This window comes from Carcharodon carcharias, chromosome 16 (genome assembly GCF_017639515.1).
Source record: "Carcharodon carcharias isolate sCarCar2 chromosome 16, sCarCar2.pri, whole genome shotgun sequence".
Taxonomy (NCBI): Eukaryota; Metazoa; Chordata; class Chondrichthyes; order Lamniformes; family Lamnidae; genus Carcharodon; species Carcharodon carcharias.
This window is the reverse complement of record NC_054482.1, coordinates 49,983,646-50,001,757: the sequence shown is the minus strand read 5'-3', so window position 1 is coordinate 50,001,757 and position 18,112 is coordinate 49,983,646. Positions and strand designations below refer to the sequence as shown.

The 18,112-nt window shown below is 41.3% G+C and overlaps 1 protein-coding gene across 1 annotated transcript; it reads right to left on the bottom strand.

Moving 5' to 3' along the window:
* Positions 1 to 228: 228 nt before the first annotated feature.
* Positions 229 to 16,899, bottom strand: mettl11b (methyltransferase like 11B). The gene is made up of 4 exons (XM_041208148.1): positions 16,653 to 16,899; positions 7,215 to 7,390; positions 1,105 to 1,354; positions 229 to 540 (listed from the first exon to the last, which is right to left on the bottom strand). The coding sequence occupies exons 1-4, from the start codon at positions 16,816 to 16,818 to the stop codon at positions 284 to 286; spliced, it is 849 nt and encodes a 282-aa protein (XP_041064082.1). The 5' UTR covers positions 16,819 to 16,899; the 3' UTR covers positions 229 to 283.
* Positions 16,900 to 18,112: the final 1,213 nt, after the last annotated feature.

Sequence of the window (18,112 nt, the reverse complement as noted above, 5' to 3'; positions counted from 1 at the left end):
ATCAGTGGGTGGGTGGAGATTCAAGTCAGCTCAGATGGACAACTGAAAGGGAACCTCAGCAGGCAGCATTGAAGGGGTTAGGAATCCTGTGATGAGTGTGATGGAGGAAGGATCTACGTATGTGGGAGGGTGTTTGCAAGAGGCTCCGAAAGGCCCTGCCGCACACACACTTCTTCCTCCAGAATCACTCGTGGGCTGGCTGTGTGCCACTGAGCTGCTAGTGTGGGGGGATGCAGGGGGAGGATTTGCAAAGCCTGTAAATGAAGTTAGTCAGAAGGAATTGCTATTTCAAGGCCAGCATCCACACAGGTACAAACTGTTCAGGGATGTCCAGCTGTTTCTCTGCACAGATGATCTCCAAATCAGCTTTAGCTATTATGTTCCTCAGAATCTCAATCTCCCGAATCACACTACTGTCTGTTTGATCCAGGATGCATCCCTGACGACCAACATTATCTTTAATGATGATAACTCCTTCATCCTTCAGGCTGCACTTGCATTTTATTAGGAATTCCATCAGATCCTTATCTGTTAAATGTCCTGCATTGGGAGAAAAGTTATACATAAAACCTAACCTTTTTGGTTTATTCTTAATGTGCTTATTGTTTCCCTCTCTGTTGCTCATCCTGTCCCATATGACAACCCCAGCCAAGAAAGTAAAAAGCCAAGCTTATCCCTGACTGCTCCAAATGCCATTTTATAATGTACAGTCATGTGGTGCACAAAGATGGCATGAGTGTTCTTTCTTTCCCTCATAATGAGGAATAGTTTGGTCTTTCCTTAGCAAATTGACATGGCCAGGCTTGATTACCCTATATATTTTTTTAAAAATCCAAAGTTATCGAATCAACTGTTCTTTGCGTTTTTATTAATTTTGGATCCTGTTATTTGCTCCATTCAATTTTCAATTATTTATTTTTTAAATTTCAGCAAAATATATTGGGAAAGTTTGGCACTTCCATGAAGAATGCACAATACACAAGACTATGTATGAAATATAAATGGATGGAAAATCTAGCAATAACTTTTAATTGTTAAAGGTATCAGCATAACAGCAGAGATATAACTGTTGTTACACCCTGCAGTACTCCAATCATGACTCACCTGTTACCCACTGGATCCAAATAACATCATATTTTTTGATGGGTGGAGTGAACTCCTGTAAAGCAACGCAGAAATAATCCTTCACTTTTCTCACATCTGTTCCTATGTAGGAAAGAGCTTCAAATAAAAAGTTATCCATCATGTCCACCACATCAACAGAGGAGAAAACAGGAAGCAGGACATATCTGGTGACTCTGCCAATTCCACAGCCACAATCCAAGGCATATTTGGTATTAGCCTTTCCTGGGCCCTATCAAAATTGAATGTACATTATTAGTTTTTCACAGGTTGATATTAGGCAGCCATATAATCAGAATGTTTATGCACAGGTACTGCCTTAAAAACATCTCTATTGTTGTAGATAAGTCACAGCAAATGATCCAACTCTAAGAAGGTAATTGGAAATGTTCTCAACTGTGATGAGGATAGTCTTGAACTTCAACCGGAATAGACATGTTGGTAGATTGGGCAGACACGTGGCAGATGAAGTTCAATGCAGAGAAGTGTGAGGTGATTCATTCTGGCAGGGAAAATATGGTGAGACTGCATAAAATGAAGGGAGATCCTTTAAAGGGGGTGCAGGAACAGAGGGATCTCGGTGTATATGTACAAAGGTCATTGAAGATGGCAGGGCATGTTGAGAGGTCAGTTAATAAAGCATATAGTAGCTTAGGCTTTATTAATAGGGGCATTGAGTAAAAGAGTAAGGAACCTGTTGAACCTGTATAAGACACTAGTTAGGCCTCATCCGGAGTACTGGGTGCCATTTTTGAAGAAGGATATGAAGGCATTGGAGAGAGTTCAGAGGAGATTCACAAGAATTATTCCAGGGATAAAGCACTGTAGTTATGAGGATAGGTTGGAGAAATTGGGACTCTTTTCCTTGGAGAAAATAGGGCTGAGAGGAGACTTGATAGAGGTATTTAAGATCCTGAGGGGTATGAACAGGGTAAATAGTGAGAAACTATTCCCACTCAAGAGAGCATCAAGAACTAGAAGGCATAGATTCAAAATAATTGACAAAAGGAGTAAATATGATGTAAGGAATTTTTTTTCACCCAGAGGATGGTTGGAGCCTAGAATGAGCTTCCTGAAAGGGTGGTGGAGACAGGTTCGATCGACGTATTCAAGAGGAAATTGGATTGCTACCTGAAAAGGAATAATGTGCAAGGTTACAGGGATAAGGCAGGGGAGTGGGACTAGGTGGAATGCTTTCAGAGAGCAAGTGCAAACTCAATGGGCTGAATGGTCTCCTTCTGCACTGTAAAGATTCTGTGATTCCGTGACATTTATTAAAACTCTCTATCAGAATCTTCAATAGACTCATAGGCGAGATGTTAGCTCAATCAAATCTGACCCACTTGCATAGAGTTAAAAATCAGACTCCATGCTCTTTTATCAGTTGGCTATATGAATTATTTCTAATTTGGAAAACGAGGTCAAACCAATCTGTAATGTACTTAAGCAAGCATGCATTGTTCTGTGTTCTCCATTTTGAAAAATGAAGACAGCTGACTAAAGCTGTTCCGCTTCGAGGAATGAATATAGAATATCAGAGCCAGTTTTAGTCTTTTGGTCTTTGACTGCTGATTTAACGCAGCAGTATTCAATATTATTCACTGGACTAAGCACAGGAACTTTCTGCATGCGGCTTCAGTGGAAAACTGGCCTAAAAGTAAGAAACGTAATCGTTTTTGAACTTGAAATTACACAAGTTGAGTCATTAGTATTTAAGGGAGCAAACATAAAAGGATATTTTTGAATAATGGAAAACAGTGTTTCTTAATAGGTGATAATGATGGATGCTGTTTCCATTGTTGCCTTAGGGTAAGAGAGTAGGTTGACATTTTGAGTACAACCCATCATTTGAAGGAGAGAAACTTGGCCTCTTCTCTTTGGAACATTGATTTATCTGCTGTGCGTTTGCAACAGTTGGATCTTATTTAGTGTTTTTATTATAATTTTCTTTTGTCTCTATATTGTCATTCTTTTTTATGAGCATGAGACCCTTGTTCCCTAACCTCCGAACCTATAAATCAACCAGTGTTATGTAAACGGCATGCAGCCAAGAAGGCAGGTGAGTGACTATCAATAATTTTTCTTTCTTCTCAGTTGAGTCTTTGACATTTAAAAACCATGCCGACCACACTACAAACCAAACCACTGAGAAAATGACCACAGATAGAGTTTTTTTTGTCCTTTATTGATTATGTATATTCATCTGTAAGGATATACCTAAGAACGTAAGAAATAGGAGTAGGATGAGGCCATTCAGCCCTCAAGCCTGGTTTGCCAGTCAATAAGTTCATGATTGATCCGATCATGGCTTCAACTCTGCTTTCCAGCCTGCTCCTTCATAACCTTTCACTCCCTTGTAGATCAAAAATCTACAGCTTTGAATCTATTCAATGACCCAGCCCCCACTGCTCTCTGCGGTAGAGAATTCCAAAGATTGATGACCCTTTAACAGAAGAAATTCCTCCTCACCTCCATCTTAAATGGGAGACCCCTCATTCTGAAACTGTTCCCCCAGTTCTAAATTCCCCCAGGAGGGGTAACATTCTCTCAACATTACCCTGTCAAGACTGCTCAGAATCTTATATATTTCACTCAGGTCACCAGTCATTCTTCTAGATTCCAATCAGTATAAGCCCAACCTGCTCAAACTTTCCGCATAAGACAACCCCTTCATCCCAGGAATCAATCTAGTGAACCTTGTCTGAACTGTCTAAATGTAAGTATATCCATCATTAAATATGATTAATGTGAGTTATGAAATAGTTCCTTAAATATTTGTCACTATTTATCAACCATCTTACATTTTAACCTATTTTCTTAGCTCATTTTATTCAACACTGTCTTTAAAGATCTGTAATTGCCTTTGTTTAAGTTTAAGGCACTAGTTTCAGACCCAAGTTACTCACTCTCAAACTGGATGTGAAGCTATATCATGTTATGATCACTTTTGCCTAGAGGACCCTTTACTAGGAGATCATTAATTAATCCTGCCTCATTATACATCACCAGATCTAAAATAGCCAGTTCCCTGGTTAGTTCCACACTATATTGTTCTAAGAAACAGTCCCAAATACATTCTATGAACACCTCCTAAAGGCAACCTTTGCCAATTTGATTCACCCAATCTATATTAAGATTAAAATCACGCATGAATATTGCAATATCTTTCCTACATGCCCCCATTATCTTTTTTATTTATACCCTGTCCTAGAGTGTAGCTACTGTTAGGAGTCCATAAACTACTCCCACCAGTGACTTTTTTCCCCTGCTATTTCTTAACTCCACCCAAATTGACTCTAGGGGTGGAAAGTCCTGGACTTGCACGAAGTGCAGTAGCGAGCGGGAGGCACGGCATTTTACCTGCTGGCCGCAATGGCAGCTTCTCATGCCATATCATCCTAATCGCGCCGTATCAATCATGCATTCCCGGGCAACATGTCGTTTCAGTGGTGGGCAGGCTGTCATTTGCCCGCCATGTGATTGCCTCACCATTTCATCAAGCTGGATGCTATATTTAAAGTGCAGCCCTGCGCACACTTCTCAGTGCTTCTAGCCCACAACTGCTGCAAAGAAGACATGGCCCCAAAAGGCAAGAAGACTGCAGCTCCTGCCCCAACCCCCACCTCCGGTTTAACGACGTGTCCCTTGAGCATCTTTTGGATACAGTGGAGGCTTGCTGTGATCCCTCTATGCCTGCTCTGACCGCAGGAGGGGCAACAGCATCACTAAACTAGCATGGGAGATGGTGGTCTGCACCAACGCCCTGCAAATGAGGACAGCCACCCAGTGCTGCAACAGGATGAATGGTCTCATCTGTTCCGCCAGGGTAAGTCACTCATCTCATCACTCTCAACTGACACACTCACAAACCCATCACACATCCACAGGGATCTCACATTACAAGGGACAACATCATTAACTCTCATACACACCCTCAAATCTTCCACAGACTCATATCCTCTGGAGCTCACACCCTCATCCTGTCCATGGCTCCACTCACCACACAAACATTCCACGCAGTTTCATGTGTCCTGCTCACGCTATCTTCATCTGTTTTCATACAGGAGAAGCTAGTTAACAACAGCAGGGAGAGGTCCCAGACTGGGGGTGGAGTGGCCCACATTAGGCCCCTCACTCACTTTGAGGAGCATGCTATTACGCTGACTGGTGAGGATGGGGACCCTGCCTGCGGCGACAGTGAGGTCGGCAGTGATCACCCTCGTAAGGACCCTGCACTACATCATCCCTCTCTCAGTGTAAATGTGAGTACTCTCTCTCATGCTTTTGAATCTGTGAAATCGCGGTCAGGGGGTCGATCGCGGGTGGCAGGCCATTCCCAACCACTCCTGGGCCCGCCCACTGCCCGACGACCAAAAAATCCTGCCCAATATTTTGTTCAAAGCTCTCTCCAGCTCTGGTTATTTGATTCATCTAATAGTTCAAGCTCATTTACTTAAGTCCAGAGAGCTTAGGTCTGGCTTGATAAAGCTAAGGCTTAAGTCCCTCAGGTGTGCACAAGCTTAGTGCTGGAGCTTATAGCTGCGCACACTATCAGTAGAGACCACTCATAAGCTTCCCAGTGTTCAAGCATCTTATCTATTATGTCATTTGTCTTCATGGTTATCTGGAGCTAAATGAGGAACATCTTAGCATCTACTGGCATATCTACATTCCCAGGATCCATTAGAGAGGCAGACTAACTGTCCAATCATCAACAGTGCACTTGTGTACTGTGGCCCATAAAAGCTCAAATATTAGAATACTGAGTGCACCACAGATCATTGGTTTGGTCCCAGACTTGCAGTTCCAGATATCCCACCTTGGGGTCAGCTCATCTCCTCCCATTATCAAGAATGATAGTTGCTATGTGGTTTACTAATCAACTGATAAGGCATCAATAGATAGCTACTAGAAACTTGTCATGACTGGCATGATGAGGAGTAACATTAAGTTGTGTGTGTTCATGCCATGGTCAGGAGGATGGTGGCAACATCTCACACCATCAACATCCTGGGTGTTGCCATTGACCAGAAAAGTAACTGGACCAGCCACATAATTACTGTGGCTACAATAACCGGTCAGAGGGTGGGTATTGGTGAATAACTCACCTCTTCATCCCACTATCCCCTCGCAAAATCTTGCCACCCTCTACAAAGCAGCAGTGAGGAGTGAAATTAAATACTCTCTACTTGCCCGAATGAATGCAACTCCAATAATACTCAAGAAACTCAAATCAACCAGAACAAAGCAAATCTACTTGATTGGCACCCCATTCACCACCATAAGCATTCACTCCCTCCACTACTGGCACAGAGTGGCAGCAGTATGTGCCATCTACAGGATGCACAGCAATTTGCCAAGGCTCCTTTGACAGCAGCTTCCAAACAAGTGACCTCTACCACCTAGAAGGACAAGGGCAGCAGACAGGTGAGAAGATAACCACCTGCAAGTTTCCCTCCAAGTCACACACCGTCCTGACTTAGAAATACATTGATGTTCCTTCATTGTTTCTGGTTCAAGGTCCTGGAGCTCTCTATCTGAAACCACCATGGGAATGGAGCACCCTCACCACATGGACTGCAAAAGTTCATAAAGGAGGTTTACCGCCATATACACAAGGGCAATTAAGAATGGGCAATAAATGCTGACTTTACCAGTGATGCCCACGTTCCCTGAATACATAAAAAGAGACTGAGCCCTGATGATGATTGCAAGTTTTTCAGCTTTGGGGCATTACAGCTAAGTTTGGTGCATTCTTCACATACAGATATCCACACTTACTGATTGGGTTTGATTGCTAGCAATGAGGAGTGGAAACACTGGCTGATTTAGGCTCTCCTAAAGCTAACTCAGTCCAGACTGAAACTGAAATTGAACTTGGGACCTTCTTGGCATGATTTCAAACCTTTCGAAAAGTTCTCAAAACTTTGTGCTCTATTCTCCAACTCTGGCATATTTCACTTACTTGAACTTTAAGTTGCCTCAGTATTACTACCATATTTATTTATATGCTTTAATTTAACAATACTCTCTTTTGGCACACATTGTTCACAGTATCAGTTAACTATCTGTAGCTACAGCTTTGGACTTACTCCTACAAACTTCCTTAGAAACACACTGGAGGCCTCCACATCTATGCTGTTGAGTTCCAAAAAGTCTCCCATCATACCCTCCTCTGTTGCTGGCACCTCTTCATAGAAACGTTTAGCTCTGGCGTAGAACTGCATTTCACCATTAATAACTTCACTTGTCATAGTGAACAGTTTCACTGAAAGAAAATACAAAAATATAAATATGGTTATATGAAAAGAAACTAAACTGTTTATCAAGTGTAAAACAGAATTACCTGGAAAAACTCAGCAGGTCTGGCAGCATCAGCGGAGAAGAAAAGAGTTGATGTTTCGAGTCCTCATGACCCTTCGACAGAACTCTTTTCTTCTCCGCCGACGCTGCCAGACCTGCTGAGTTTTTCCAGGTAATTCTGTTTTTGTTTTGGATTTCCAGCATCTGCAGTTTTTTTTGTTTTTATATATGATTACCAAGTGTGTCATTTAACATGCTCACTCTCTTCACTGTTTCACTTGTCCATTTTTCAACCTCAATGAGAGCATCATTACAGGATGCTGTCGGATCTGCTGAGTTTTTCCAGCAATTTTTGTTTTTGTTTCAGCTTTCCAGCATCTGCAGTACTTTGCTTTTATCGTTACAGGAAGCAATTTTAATATGTCACAAAAGTTGTCCAAATAATTTTCAATTAAATTTTACAATGAAATGTTGCTAGATAAAAACTGAATGCAGGCTACTATTGCCACTATACTGAAGTTGCCATGCCTAATAATATATACATATGATGCATTTAAAAGAAGTGTAAGATTATGCTAAGCTACTCAATACACTATCGGTTAAACCAAGCTTTTTGGCTTGCAGCAAATATAATAGCTGAGAAGTTGGCTATTAGTTAAATGAATTGGATCTTTGGACAATAAGATATATGATGTAGTTTCAAAAAATTGAAAGCATTACTGTCCTCTTAGTTTGAATCAAGATTGAATGCTTGGCGTTTAATAGCTAAGGACCAAAGACATTCAAAGTTTAGCATTTGGCAAGTTGTTTGGCAGTGATTTATCACCCTGCATCTCCATCTCCACATGTCTGTTTTTGTAAGGACAGTGTTTTCCTGAGCTCGTTTTTAGAGCTTTTGTTTTATTCTCCATGTGCGAGCAGGCAGAATCTGCCATCAATGTAGAATCAGACCATCAATCCATACTGCAACATCATGTGAAGTCATCCAGCTGGAGTTCACCGAGGATGTTGCTGTTTCTACACACATTTTTTTTTACAAAGTGAACTAAACAAACTCAGCTTTTCATACGTATATGTTGTGATGTCCCACTTCTCAGTCATTTCAGTTGCGAATGAAAGGTTCTAAGTTGTCCCAAAGGGAGAGAGGCCATGTGATTTTGGTATTGATTCTAAAGTATCTAAAGCTGGTTGAATGCAGGCACAATATAGCAGTGCTCCTATAAACTTTGTTAGGATATGGATTGCTCCCATAATTCTGCACAAGGCAATCAAGTTACTATTCCTGATCGTGTTTTCAGGATAGAGGTGCTAAATGAAGACCAGATGTTATTGTGCATCTTGTAAAAAGTAATTCCAAGCAGGATTTGCAGAAGCCTAGGGATCTGCCCCTGTCTACCATCTCATTCAATAAATGGTTCATTGCCTGACCCAGAAAGACAAAAACATAGGGGATGACAGTGTATAAAATGGAGGGCAGGAATGACAAAAAGAACAGGCACAATTGTTAATGTTGTCACACCTTGAGCCTATTCAAATGAATTGTAAATTTTAAATCCAGTGTAACCTCTCCAATGCTGCTATTATTTGAAGGATTTCCAAAAGGGATTTTGAAGTAAAAGTATCTACTGGGCAGTGCTTTTTTCAAAGGCTTCAAAAACATTACTATTACAATAATGTCTGGGGAGCCAAATTCTGTCACTTGGAATGTATAAATTTGACAGTTTGTTCCCTATACATAGCCTATTAAAACTTTCACTAATGTTGTCAATTTACTGTAGAAATTCTATGAAGGAAGCTCAAAACCCCTGGTCACGTTTAATGGGCAACTGTGTCCTTTGGATATTTCTACAGACTTTGGGACAGCTTACCTTGCTTCCCCCAGTTTTCAAACTTGGCTCTGCAGGAAATAAGAGGTCTACAAAAGGGATTCTAAGGATCACAAGATTTATGTCCTTGTGTCATTAGCTTTATATAAAGTTACATACAGCCTACAACAGGGAAACAGACCATTAAACCCACTTGTCAATGCTGGTGTTTATGCTCCATACTAGTTTCCTCCCGCACCTCTTCATCTAACTCTATCAGCATATCCTCCTATTCCTCTCTCTCTCATGTGTTTACTTAGCTACCCCTTGAATGCTATTCACCTCAGCTACTCATTGTGGTAAGGGTTCCATATTCTTGCCATTCTTTGGGTAAAGAAGTTCCTCCTGATTTCCTATTGGACCTATTGGTGACTATCTTATATTTATGGCCTCTAGTTTTGATCTCCTTTACAAATGGATAAATTGGGCGGAATGATAGGTGGGGGTTGGGGGGGTTGGGTGGACAGCATGACCGCCCGGAAACCACGTCAGCATGGAGCCGACATGCTTTGTGCCGCTTCGCAGACATAAAGCATTGCAGGACAGACTAACCAGGGCCGAGTAGGACTTCGGCCCTTGTTTGGGCAAAAGTCCTGACCTCCAGAGTTGCTGGCCAATCTGATTGGCTGGCAGGTCCATCAGTCCCAGCAGCACCAGGAAGGTGCCAGTGGCAGCTGCTGGGAGTGCAGAAGGAAAAGGAGGTGGATCCCTGGAGCAGGTAAGTCTGGGGTCTTGGGCCGGGAGGGTTTACATAGGTTAGGTAGAGGCATGGAGTGGGTGAGGAGGTGGGTTTAAGAGAGAGAGCGGGTCGGAAGGGGGGGTAGAAACTAAGTGGGGCTGCCCTGCGATCGGCAAAGGGCAATCCCTAAAAAGCAATGCCCCCTTTCCATCCTGCCATTTAAACATTTAATTTCAAAAATTGGCTGCCCGGTGCTGCCCTGCTGCCCACGCCAAATATTTTATGGAGTGGGCAGTGTATTATCAGGGTCAATTGGCTTGAGAACAAGCCTAATTGATCCTTAATTATTCATTTAAATATGGGGGACAGGCTGCCGATCTCAGCCCCTGCCTGCCACCCCCCCCACCACCCTGTATCACGGGGGAAAGCTTAGGGGTGGGCAGGAAAGTAGTGGGATGGGCATCCGCCCCATTTTACGTGCCCACAGGAAACACGCCCATCGGGGCACATAAAATTAGGTCGTTGTCTATATGTCCAATTTCACTGGTGGGAATTTCCCTTTGTCGGGCAGGCGGGCCTGGGAATGGCCCCGAAATGGACAACCGCCTGCGACCGGGCTTTGCCCACAAATTCGCTCCGGCTGGCCAATTAACAGGCAGCCACTTGAAACGCACGTTGAGAGCCTCAGCGCTGCCTGGGTGAGGGTTTGGAGGAACATGAGCACTGAAGTCTGCGCATACAAAGCTGCCCCAGGGAACTGAAGAATTTTAAAATGAAAGGTAAAGATTTTAAAAATAATGTAAACGTGTCCCCACACGTGACTCAGCCACATGAATAGGGACATGTTAAGAATGATATTAAAAAATTTTTATTGTTTTTTTATTTACTATTGGAAACCTCATCCCACCTGTGGATGAGATTTTGTAAAAAATGCAAAGGCCGCCTGGCCTATTTGCCCACCCGCCAACCATAAGGGCAGTGAAAAATAGCTTTCAATTACTTGCTTAAGGGCCTTAATAGACCTCTTAATTGTCAGCGAGCGCACTGCCAACTCTCATGCATGCCAGCCTACCAACGTATAGCGCAAGTGTGCAATGACGTTGGGATGCTCGTCCAATGTCATCGCACACTATTTTACACCCGATGGGGTCGGGCGCGCACCCCCCCCACGGGATAAAACATTCTGCCCTCTAATTTTAAACACCTCCATTGGATCACCCTCAGCATTTTCTTCCAGAGAAAAGAGCCCTAGCCTGTTAAGCCTTTCACGTTAGATATATCCTTTCAGTTCTGATATTACCCTTGTGAATCATTTTTTGCACATTCTCTAGTGTATCTATATTCTTTTGATAATATGGAGACCAGAACCGTGCACAGTACTCCAAATGTGGTTTAATAAAAGCTCAACACATGTTTGACATAATTTGCCTGCTTTTCAATTCCATCCCTCTAGAAATGAGCCCTAGAGTCCTAGTTTTTTTTATTAACGTCTACCTCAGTATTAACGATACCCACCAATTTGGTGTTGTCAGCATAGTTTGAAATTGTACTTCTGATCGTTGAGTCCAAATTGCTAATGTGAATTTGTTGTGTAACCAGCCCTTTATATAGCTGAAACATGACTTCTACCCCTTAGTATTCTGGTCCTATAAATATAAGGGCTAGCATTCCCATTAGACTTGATCTGTACCTGTTGTGACATTTAAAAGATCTATGTATCTGGGCCTCTAAATCTCTTTTGACCTCCACAGTTTCTAGCTTTTCACCATTTAGAAAGTACTTGAATATTTACCTACACTGAAATACATTTGCCACAGTTTTGCCCATTCACTTAATCTATTAATATCTCTTTGTAATTTTATGCTCCCATTGACACTGCATACAGTACCTTTGTGTCATTGGCAAATTTGGATGTGACTTTCTATCCCATTATCTAAGTTGTAAACAAATACAGTAAATAATTGAAGCCCCAACACAGATCTTTGTGGAACATAACTAACCACATGTTGCCAATTAAAGCCTATTCTCTGTCTCCTGCCGCTCAGTCAATTTTGTAATTGGGTCAATAATTTGCCTTCAATTCCATGAGCGTGAACTTTAGCTAAAAGCCTCTAGTAGGGGGCCTTATCAAGTGCCTTCTGGGTATCCATATAAATAGCCATTCCCTCGTCCACTATTTTAGTCACCTCTTCAAAAAATTCAATCAGGTTCATCAGACGTAGCCTACCCTTTACAAACCCATGCTGGATCTCCCTGATCAGCTGAAAATTTTCAAAGTGTTCAGTCACCCTATCCTTAATTGTAGACTCTAATAATTTCCTGACAACAGATGTTAAGCTAATTGATCTACAATTCCCTGGTTTTCGTCTCTCGCTTTTCATAAAAAATGGAGTGGCATGCACAATTTTCCAGTCTGAAGGTTACAACGATTTGATGTGTGAAAACCTTTGCACATGTGAATGTAACAAGGTTTTGAATTGTAAGTTGGAACTGGAATGTGTACACTACTGGAGTATGAGAAAATGCAATAAAAACATGATTAGGTTATGTGAAGGCTCAGCATCAGTCTGTAGTAAAGTGGAAGATATTGGTAGACTTTGTGGCATATATTCCTGGTTCATCTACCTGGTAAATATTATTACTTGGTAGATTTACCTTAGCAGCATTCTTAAGGTTTTCCACATCTGTTCCCAGATTGTACAAGTAATATACTCAGCACTGTTCTTGGCTACCACCTTCTGTCGGGCATCTCGTGCTGTTGTCCTCTGGACATGGACAAAATAATAGAAGTCTTCAAAGTTTTGAAAGGGTTTGAGAAGATAAATAAAAATTATTTTTACTAATCAATGAATTAGCAACTGGGGGCTGTAAATGAGGGATTGGCAGTCGAATCATAACATGGAGTGTTGGGGAAAATAAATTCATCCAAAGAGCTACTCAATTCTAATATGTATGACCAGGAGTAGCTATCGAAGCTGGCTCAATCACAACATTGTGAGATTTAGATAAACTCTTGAAGAGGATAAGATATTAAAAGGTACAGGGAAAGATGAAAGAAATGGGAGAAGTGTAAATAGCTGCATTGGGGAACTAGCACTTGCACAGTGTGATCAGCTGAATGGTCTCCTTTTGAGTTGAAATTGCTAATATAAATTTCCTGGTGACAAAGTCGTATTAGCTGTTGGAAGCAACAAAATAGGCTATGGAGGAAGTAAAACATTCAGGGATTGATAGCTTACGTGCAGAATTTAAATTAGTGTATTGCTTCACATCACTTTGATGACTCATGAAATGACGTTATAAATCATATATAACATTCCCAGTCCTGGGTAATTTCTGCTTTTAAAACCAGCTTCTTTTCTCATCAGATAAAAGCAAAAAACTGCAGATGTTGGAAATCCAAAACAAAAACAAAAATACCTGGAAAAACTCAGCAAGTCTGGCAGCATCTGCAGAGAGGAACACAGTTAACGTTTCGAGTCCGAATGACCCTTCAACAGAACTAAGTAAAAATAGAAGAGAGGTGAAATATAAGCTGGTTTAAGGGGGGTGGGTGGGACAAGTAGAGCCAGTGATAGGTGGAGATAAACAAAAGATGTCACAGACAAAAGGACAAAGAGGTGTTGAAGGTGGTGATATTATCTAAGGAATGTGCTAATTAAGGTTGGAAAGCAGGACAAGCAAGGTACAGATAGCCCTAGTTGGGGTGGGGTGAAGGAATCGAAAAAGGCTAAAAGGTAGAGATAAAACAATGGATTGAAATACATTTAAAAATAATGGAAATAGGTGGGAAAAGAAAAATCTATATAAATTATTGGAAAAAAAGGGGGGGAATCGGAAAGGGGGTGGGGATGGAGGATAGAGTGCATGATCTAAAATTGTTGAACTCAATATTCAGTCCGGAAGGCTGTAAAGTGCCTAGTCGGAAGATGAGGTGCTGTTCCTCCGTTTGCGTTGAGCTTCACTGGAACAATGCAGCAGGCCAAGGACGGACATGTGGGCATGAGAGCAGGGTGGAGTGTTGAAATGGCAAGCGACAGGGCGATCTGGGGAATGCTTGCGGACCGACTGAAGGTATTCTGCAAAGTGGCCACCCAGTCTGCATTTGATCTCTCCAATGTAGAGGAAACCACATCGGGAGCAACGAATGCAGTAGACTAAATTGAGGGAAGTGAAAGTGAAATACTGCTTCACTTGAATCCTCATTGCTTCATCAGCCCAGTGATTGACAGATGCAGACATCCAGGGACATCCAAGTGTATGCAACCATGCAGCTGGAGTTTAACAGTAAAAAATACACAATACACAACAGAACTCTGGTAATCTCCCTGTTCTAAGGACATTGACGCAGGATTATCTGGAAATGAGTGCTCTTCCTAGATAAAGTATGTTAATCAATATTTCAAAAAGGCAAAGCTTTGTAAATTTTTTTGAGAATGTTAAGTAATGATTCCACAAAATCTGCCATTACAAATCTAACAAAAAGCTCGTTGTGTGATGGATAATCCTTTCACCTCTACCCTCTGATCTCTCTCTGTCATACCCTTTCTTGGCTTTCTCCATTTTATTTGTCATAGGCAGAATTTATGTGTTTCCTTTTACTGCTTATGATCAGTATGTTTGTACGTAAGAGGTGTGTGTTTTCTTACCCTTGGACTGTGTCCCAATTAAATAATTCAGCAGCAATCTTTTGAGTTTAATAATAAATAAGAGTATTTATTATCAAATACTGGCCCTTAAATGATGCAACATTTCACTCACTCACCCCAGACACACACACACACATTCAAATTAGTACATATAAAGGTAATATACTGCTACAGCTTATAATTATCTCAGTCTCATTCATAGGCTTTTATAGCTGAAGTGAAGGTCTTATAAGGTGAATGATTATCAATAAGCTGTGAGGTCTCTTTTAGTTGAATTTCCAGGAGGTTGGTTTCCAGGTGAACTTGAAGTTGGAACAAGTAGAGGGTGTCCTCCCACTTTCAAGATATTGCTGTCTATTACATTGGTTACTTGTATGACTTGAAGCTATTTCAATTGATTTTGGTGGAATTTTCTTTCTGTCTGCAACCAGCTTCTTGCTGATTTAAGCAGACAACCAAAATGGTTTCCTCATCACGTGACTTCCGCAAATTCAAAATCCTTTTTCCAAACAAAGGCTGGTATGTCGATTACAAATCCTGTGTTGTCATTTGATACCTTGAAAGTTTGAGACAGCCAGTGTCTTTTTGTTTGAATGACCCATTCAATTGATGATACGCCTTTAAATTAGCATAGTAAGGCATTAAGTTACCACTGAGGGGTTCAAATGATGTTGCCATGAGTTCCTTCCTGTGCTTGTGTCAGCCATGGCTCAGTTGTTAGCTCACTCTCACTGCTTAGTCACAAGGTTCTAGGTTCAAGTTCTGCTCCAGGGCTTAAGCACAAAAATCAAGGCTTGCACTCAAGTGCAGTACTGAAAGAGTGCTGCATTGTTGGAGATGCTGTCTTTCAGATGAGATGTTAAACCAAAGCCCCATTTGCTTGTTTGAGTGGATGTAAAAGACCCCATGGCATAATTCTGAAGAAGAGCAGGGGATTTATCCCTGGTGTCGTTGTCAATATTTATTTCTGAATCAGTGTCACAAAGAAACAAATTACCTGGTCTTTATCACATGGCTGTTTGATGTGTGCAAATTAGACGCCTCATTTCATACATTACAACAATGACTGCGCTTAAGAAGTGCATCTTTGGCGGTAAAGTGCTTCGTGGTATCCAACAGTCGTGAAAGGTGTTATATAAATGTAAATCCTTCTTTCTTTATCTACCTTTAGCAGACTATTTTTCATTTGTCTGCTCGGATGTGACTGAATAATCAGGAACGACAAATACCAATTGCATCTGATGTGCAGTCACCTTGACAAAAAATGCTTGTTGGTGTCAATTTCCTCCCTCCTCCCTTTGCGTTTTTATGGAGATGTGGCCGGTTAAGGGATTTTTGATCAATGCCATCCTTTATATCAAGAGAAAAGGTAAACGGTTCTAATGTTGCGGGTTACAGTATTTGCTTCACATACACTCTTAACGAGATGTTGCCATACCTAATCACATTATGACCATCATATACTGTAAAGCCTTTTTCAGTTTTGCCGCATTAGTGATCATTTCTCTTAAAATGGAAATATCCTCAGTAATTTAAAAGTCTAAGTCTTATTCTGAATAATACATTCGACATTATTCGATGGGTGGCTTTGATTCCGGATGTAGACCAATATTTATCCCTCAATCAAAATCACGAAACACTTTAGCTGGTCATTATCACATTGCTGTTTATGGGAGCTTGCTGTGCGCAAAATTGACTGCAGAGTTTCCTGCATTACAACTTCGTTGGCTGTTAAATGTTTTGAGACGGCCGGTGGTCGTCAAAAGGCGTCATACAGATGCAAGTTATTTTTTTTTGTTCTGTTTAATTTGCAAAACGCTCCTGTACGATCGGGCGGTATTTCAACCGAATATGTAATAATAAAACTTGGCGAATACATTCCAGGGATCCGAAATATATTTAGCGCCTGTTTAATCAATTTTACGTTTTATATTAGAATTCAGTGGTAGCTTATCTTTACTGGGATATGTTCTCTCGCGCAGCCTCTCCTAGTTATATATAGGTAACTGGATAGCAGCGGTCACTCCAACTCACCCAAAGGCAGTTGCTCCAAGAGAAAGAGGTAACTCGAAAAGAAGTCACTCCTGATAGTTTTATGAAGGAAGAAAGACATGCTGTTGCGGCACATATGGTCGTCGGTCCTCTCCCACCGTGATTTAAAAGCATAGTGGGCTTTTTTCCATTCTACCTTTTCTTCCATTTTATGTGAGAATTTCTAAGGATTTTCTCTCTCTCTGCCTGGGTAGTTTGCGGCCGTTTCTCTCGGTGATTCAGATCCACAGTGTCTGGGATCTCTGCTCCTAACAGCTTGGCGCTGACCCTTCGAACGACTAGGCTCTGTTCTACTAGCAGGTGTTGAAAACGCGCCTCCGCATGAATTATAACCCTCCTAACCAACCAGATCCATGTAATGTCAGCTCTGCGCACAGTGATCTTTCTGGAAAGACTAAATCCTGGTGGACAAAAAAAACTTTTAGAAAAACTTCACTGAATGTGAAATTTACTGAATGTTGCACTGAAGCTGGTACACAGTTCAAACACTGTACCAGAGGTGAAGCAGGAAAAATGAGGCTCCGTGAGATGACAGTGAACACGTGCTCAGTTTACTTCAGTTACTGATTTGTCTTATTGTGAAAAGACGTATTTTTGCGCGTCAGCCAGTGTACCTCCCTTTTCCTTTCGGAGCCTGAGGGAATAGAAACATTTTTGCAAATAAACGAGGTCCTAAAATTGTAAGAGAGTATGACAGTTTGAGTGAAGGAGGGGGTGTTATAAAGTCATAGTGAGGAAATGCAGATGAGGGAAGATGGAGAAAGAGAAGTTTGTAAGACAGAAGTGTAAAGAATATGGCAGATTGACAGGTTAATTCATGAGAGGGATAATGATAAAGGAGGACAAGCTAAGAAATATGGAAAGATGGGAGCCAGCAAAGGATGTTTATGGATTTTGATCTTTCAAGCCTACTAACTCTCTAATCAAAACATCCTATTACATTGTGTATTACACGGTGTTTTTGTCTCAACCATCATGTCTGGCAAATTATTCCAGAGCTTTATTATTCTTTGAGTAAATGCATTTCTCCTGTGTTGCCATGGAAATAGAAGCTCATGAAATTTACTTCCAAAATATATAACAGAAGTAGGAAAGTGTTATAAAAACATGCCAAATAATTATTTTTAATCCACCAGATGGAAACCAGAATTGAGCTTTTTAAAAATTGAGCTCACAGCCAAAGATGGCTACCGAATTTACACCACTGTGCCTTCCACATTCCCATCCATTGAGATGGAGACACCATGCCTGCAAAGACCATCAAGGACAATGACCAGGGGAATATGAATGAACCACACATCCTGTCCCCATTAGCAAAGCATCCAAGGTAATCACCTGAGGCATTCAACTGGTGGAAACTCAATCACTTGAACAATGGGATCCTGGCTGAGAGAGGGGAATTCCCAGACATGGGCCTATTACTTTCCAAGGGGGAATATACT

What these genes read in the sequence shown, in the direction of transcription:
- mettl11b (XM_041208148.1), bottom strand. Translation starts at nt 16,818, where the DNA reads ATGGAAGAAAAGGTAGAATGGAAAAAAGCCCACTATGCTTTTAAATCA. An exon ending in CTTGGAGCAACTGCCTTTGG is followed by an intron (nt 7,391 to 16,652) that starts GTGAGTTGGAGT and finishes ATTTTCTTTCAG; the next exon opens with TGAAACTGTTCACTATGACA. An exon ending in TTCTAAGGAAGTTTGTAGGA is followed by an intron (nt 1,355 to 7,214) that starts GTAAGTCCAAAG and finishes CAATTTTGATAG; the next exon opens with GGCCCAGGAAAGGCTAATAC.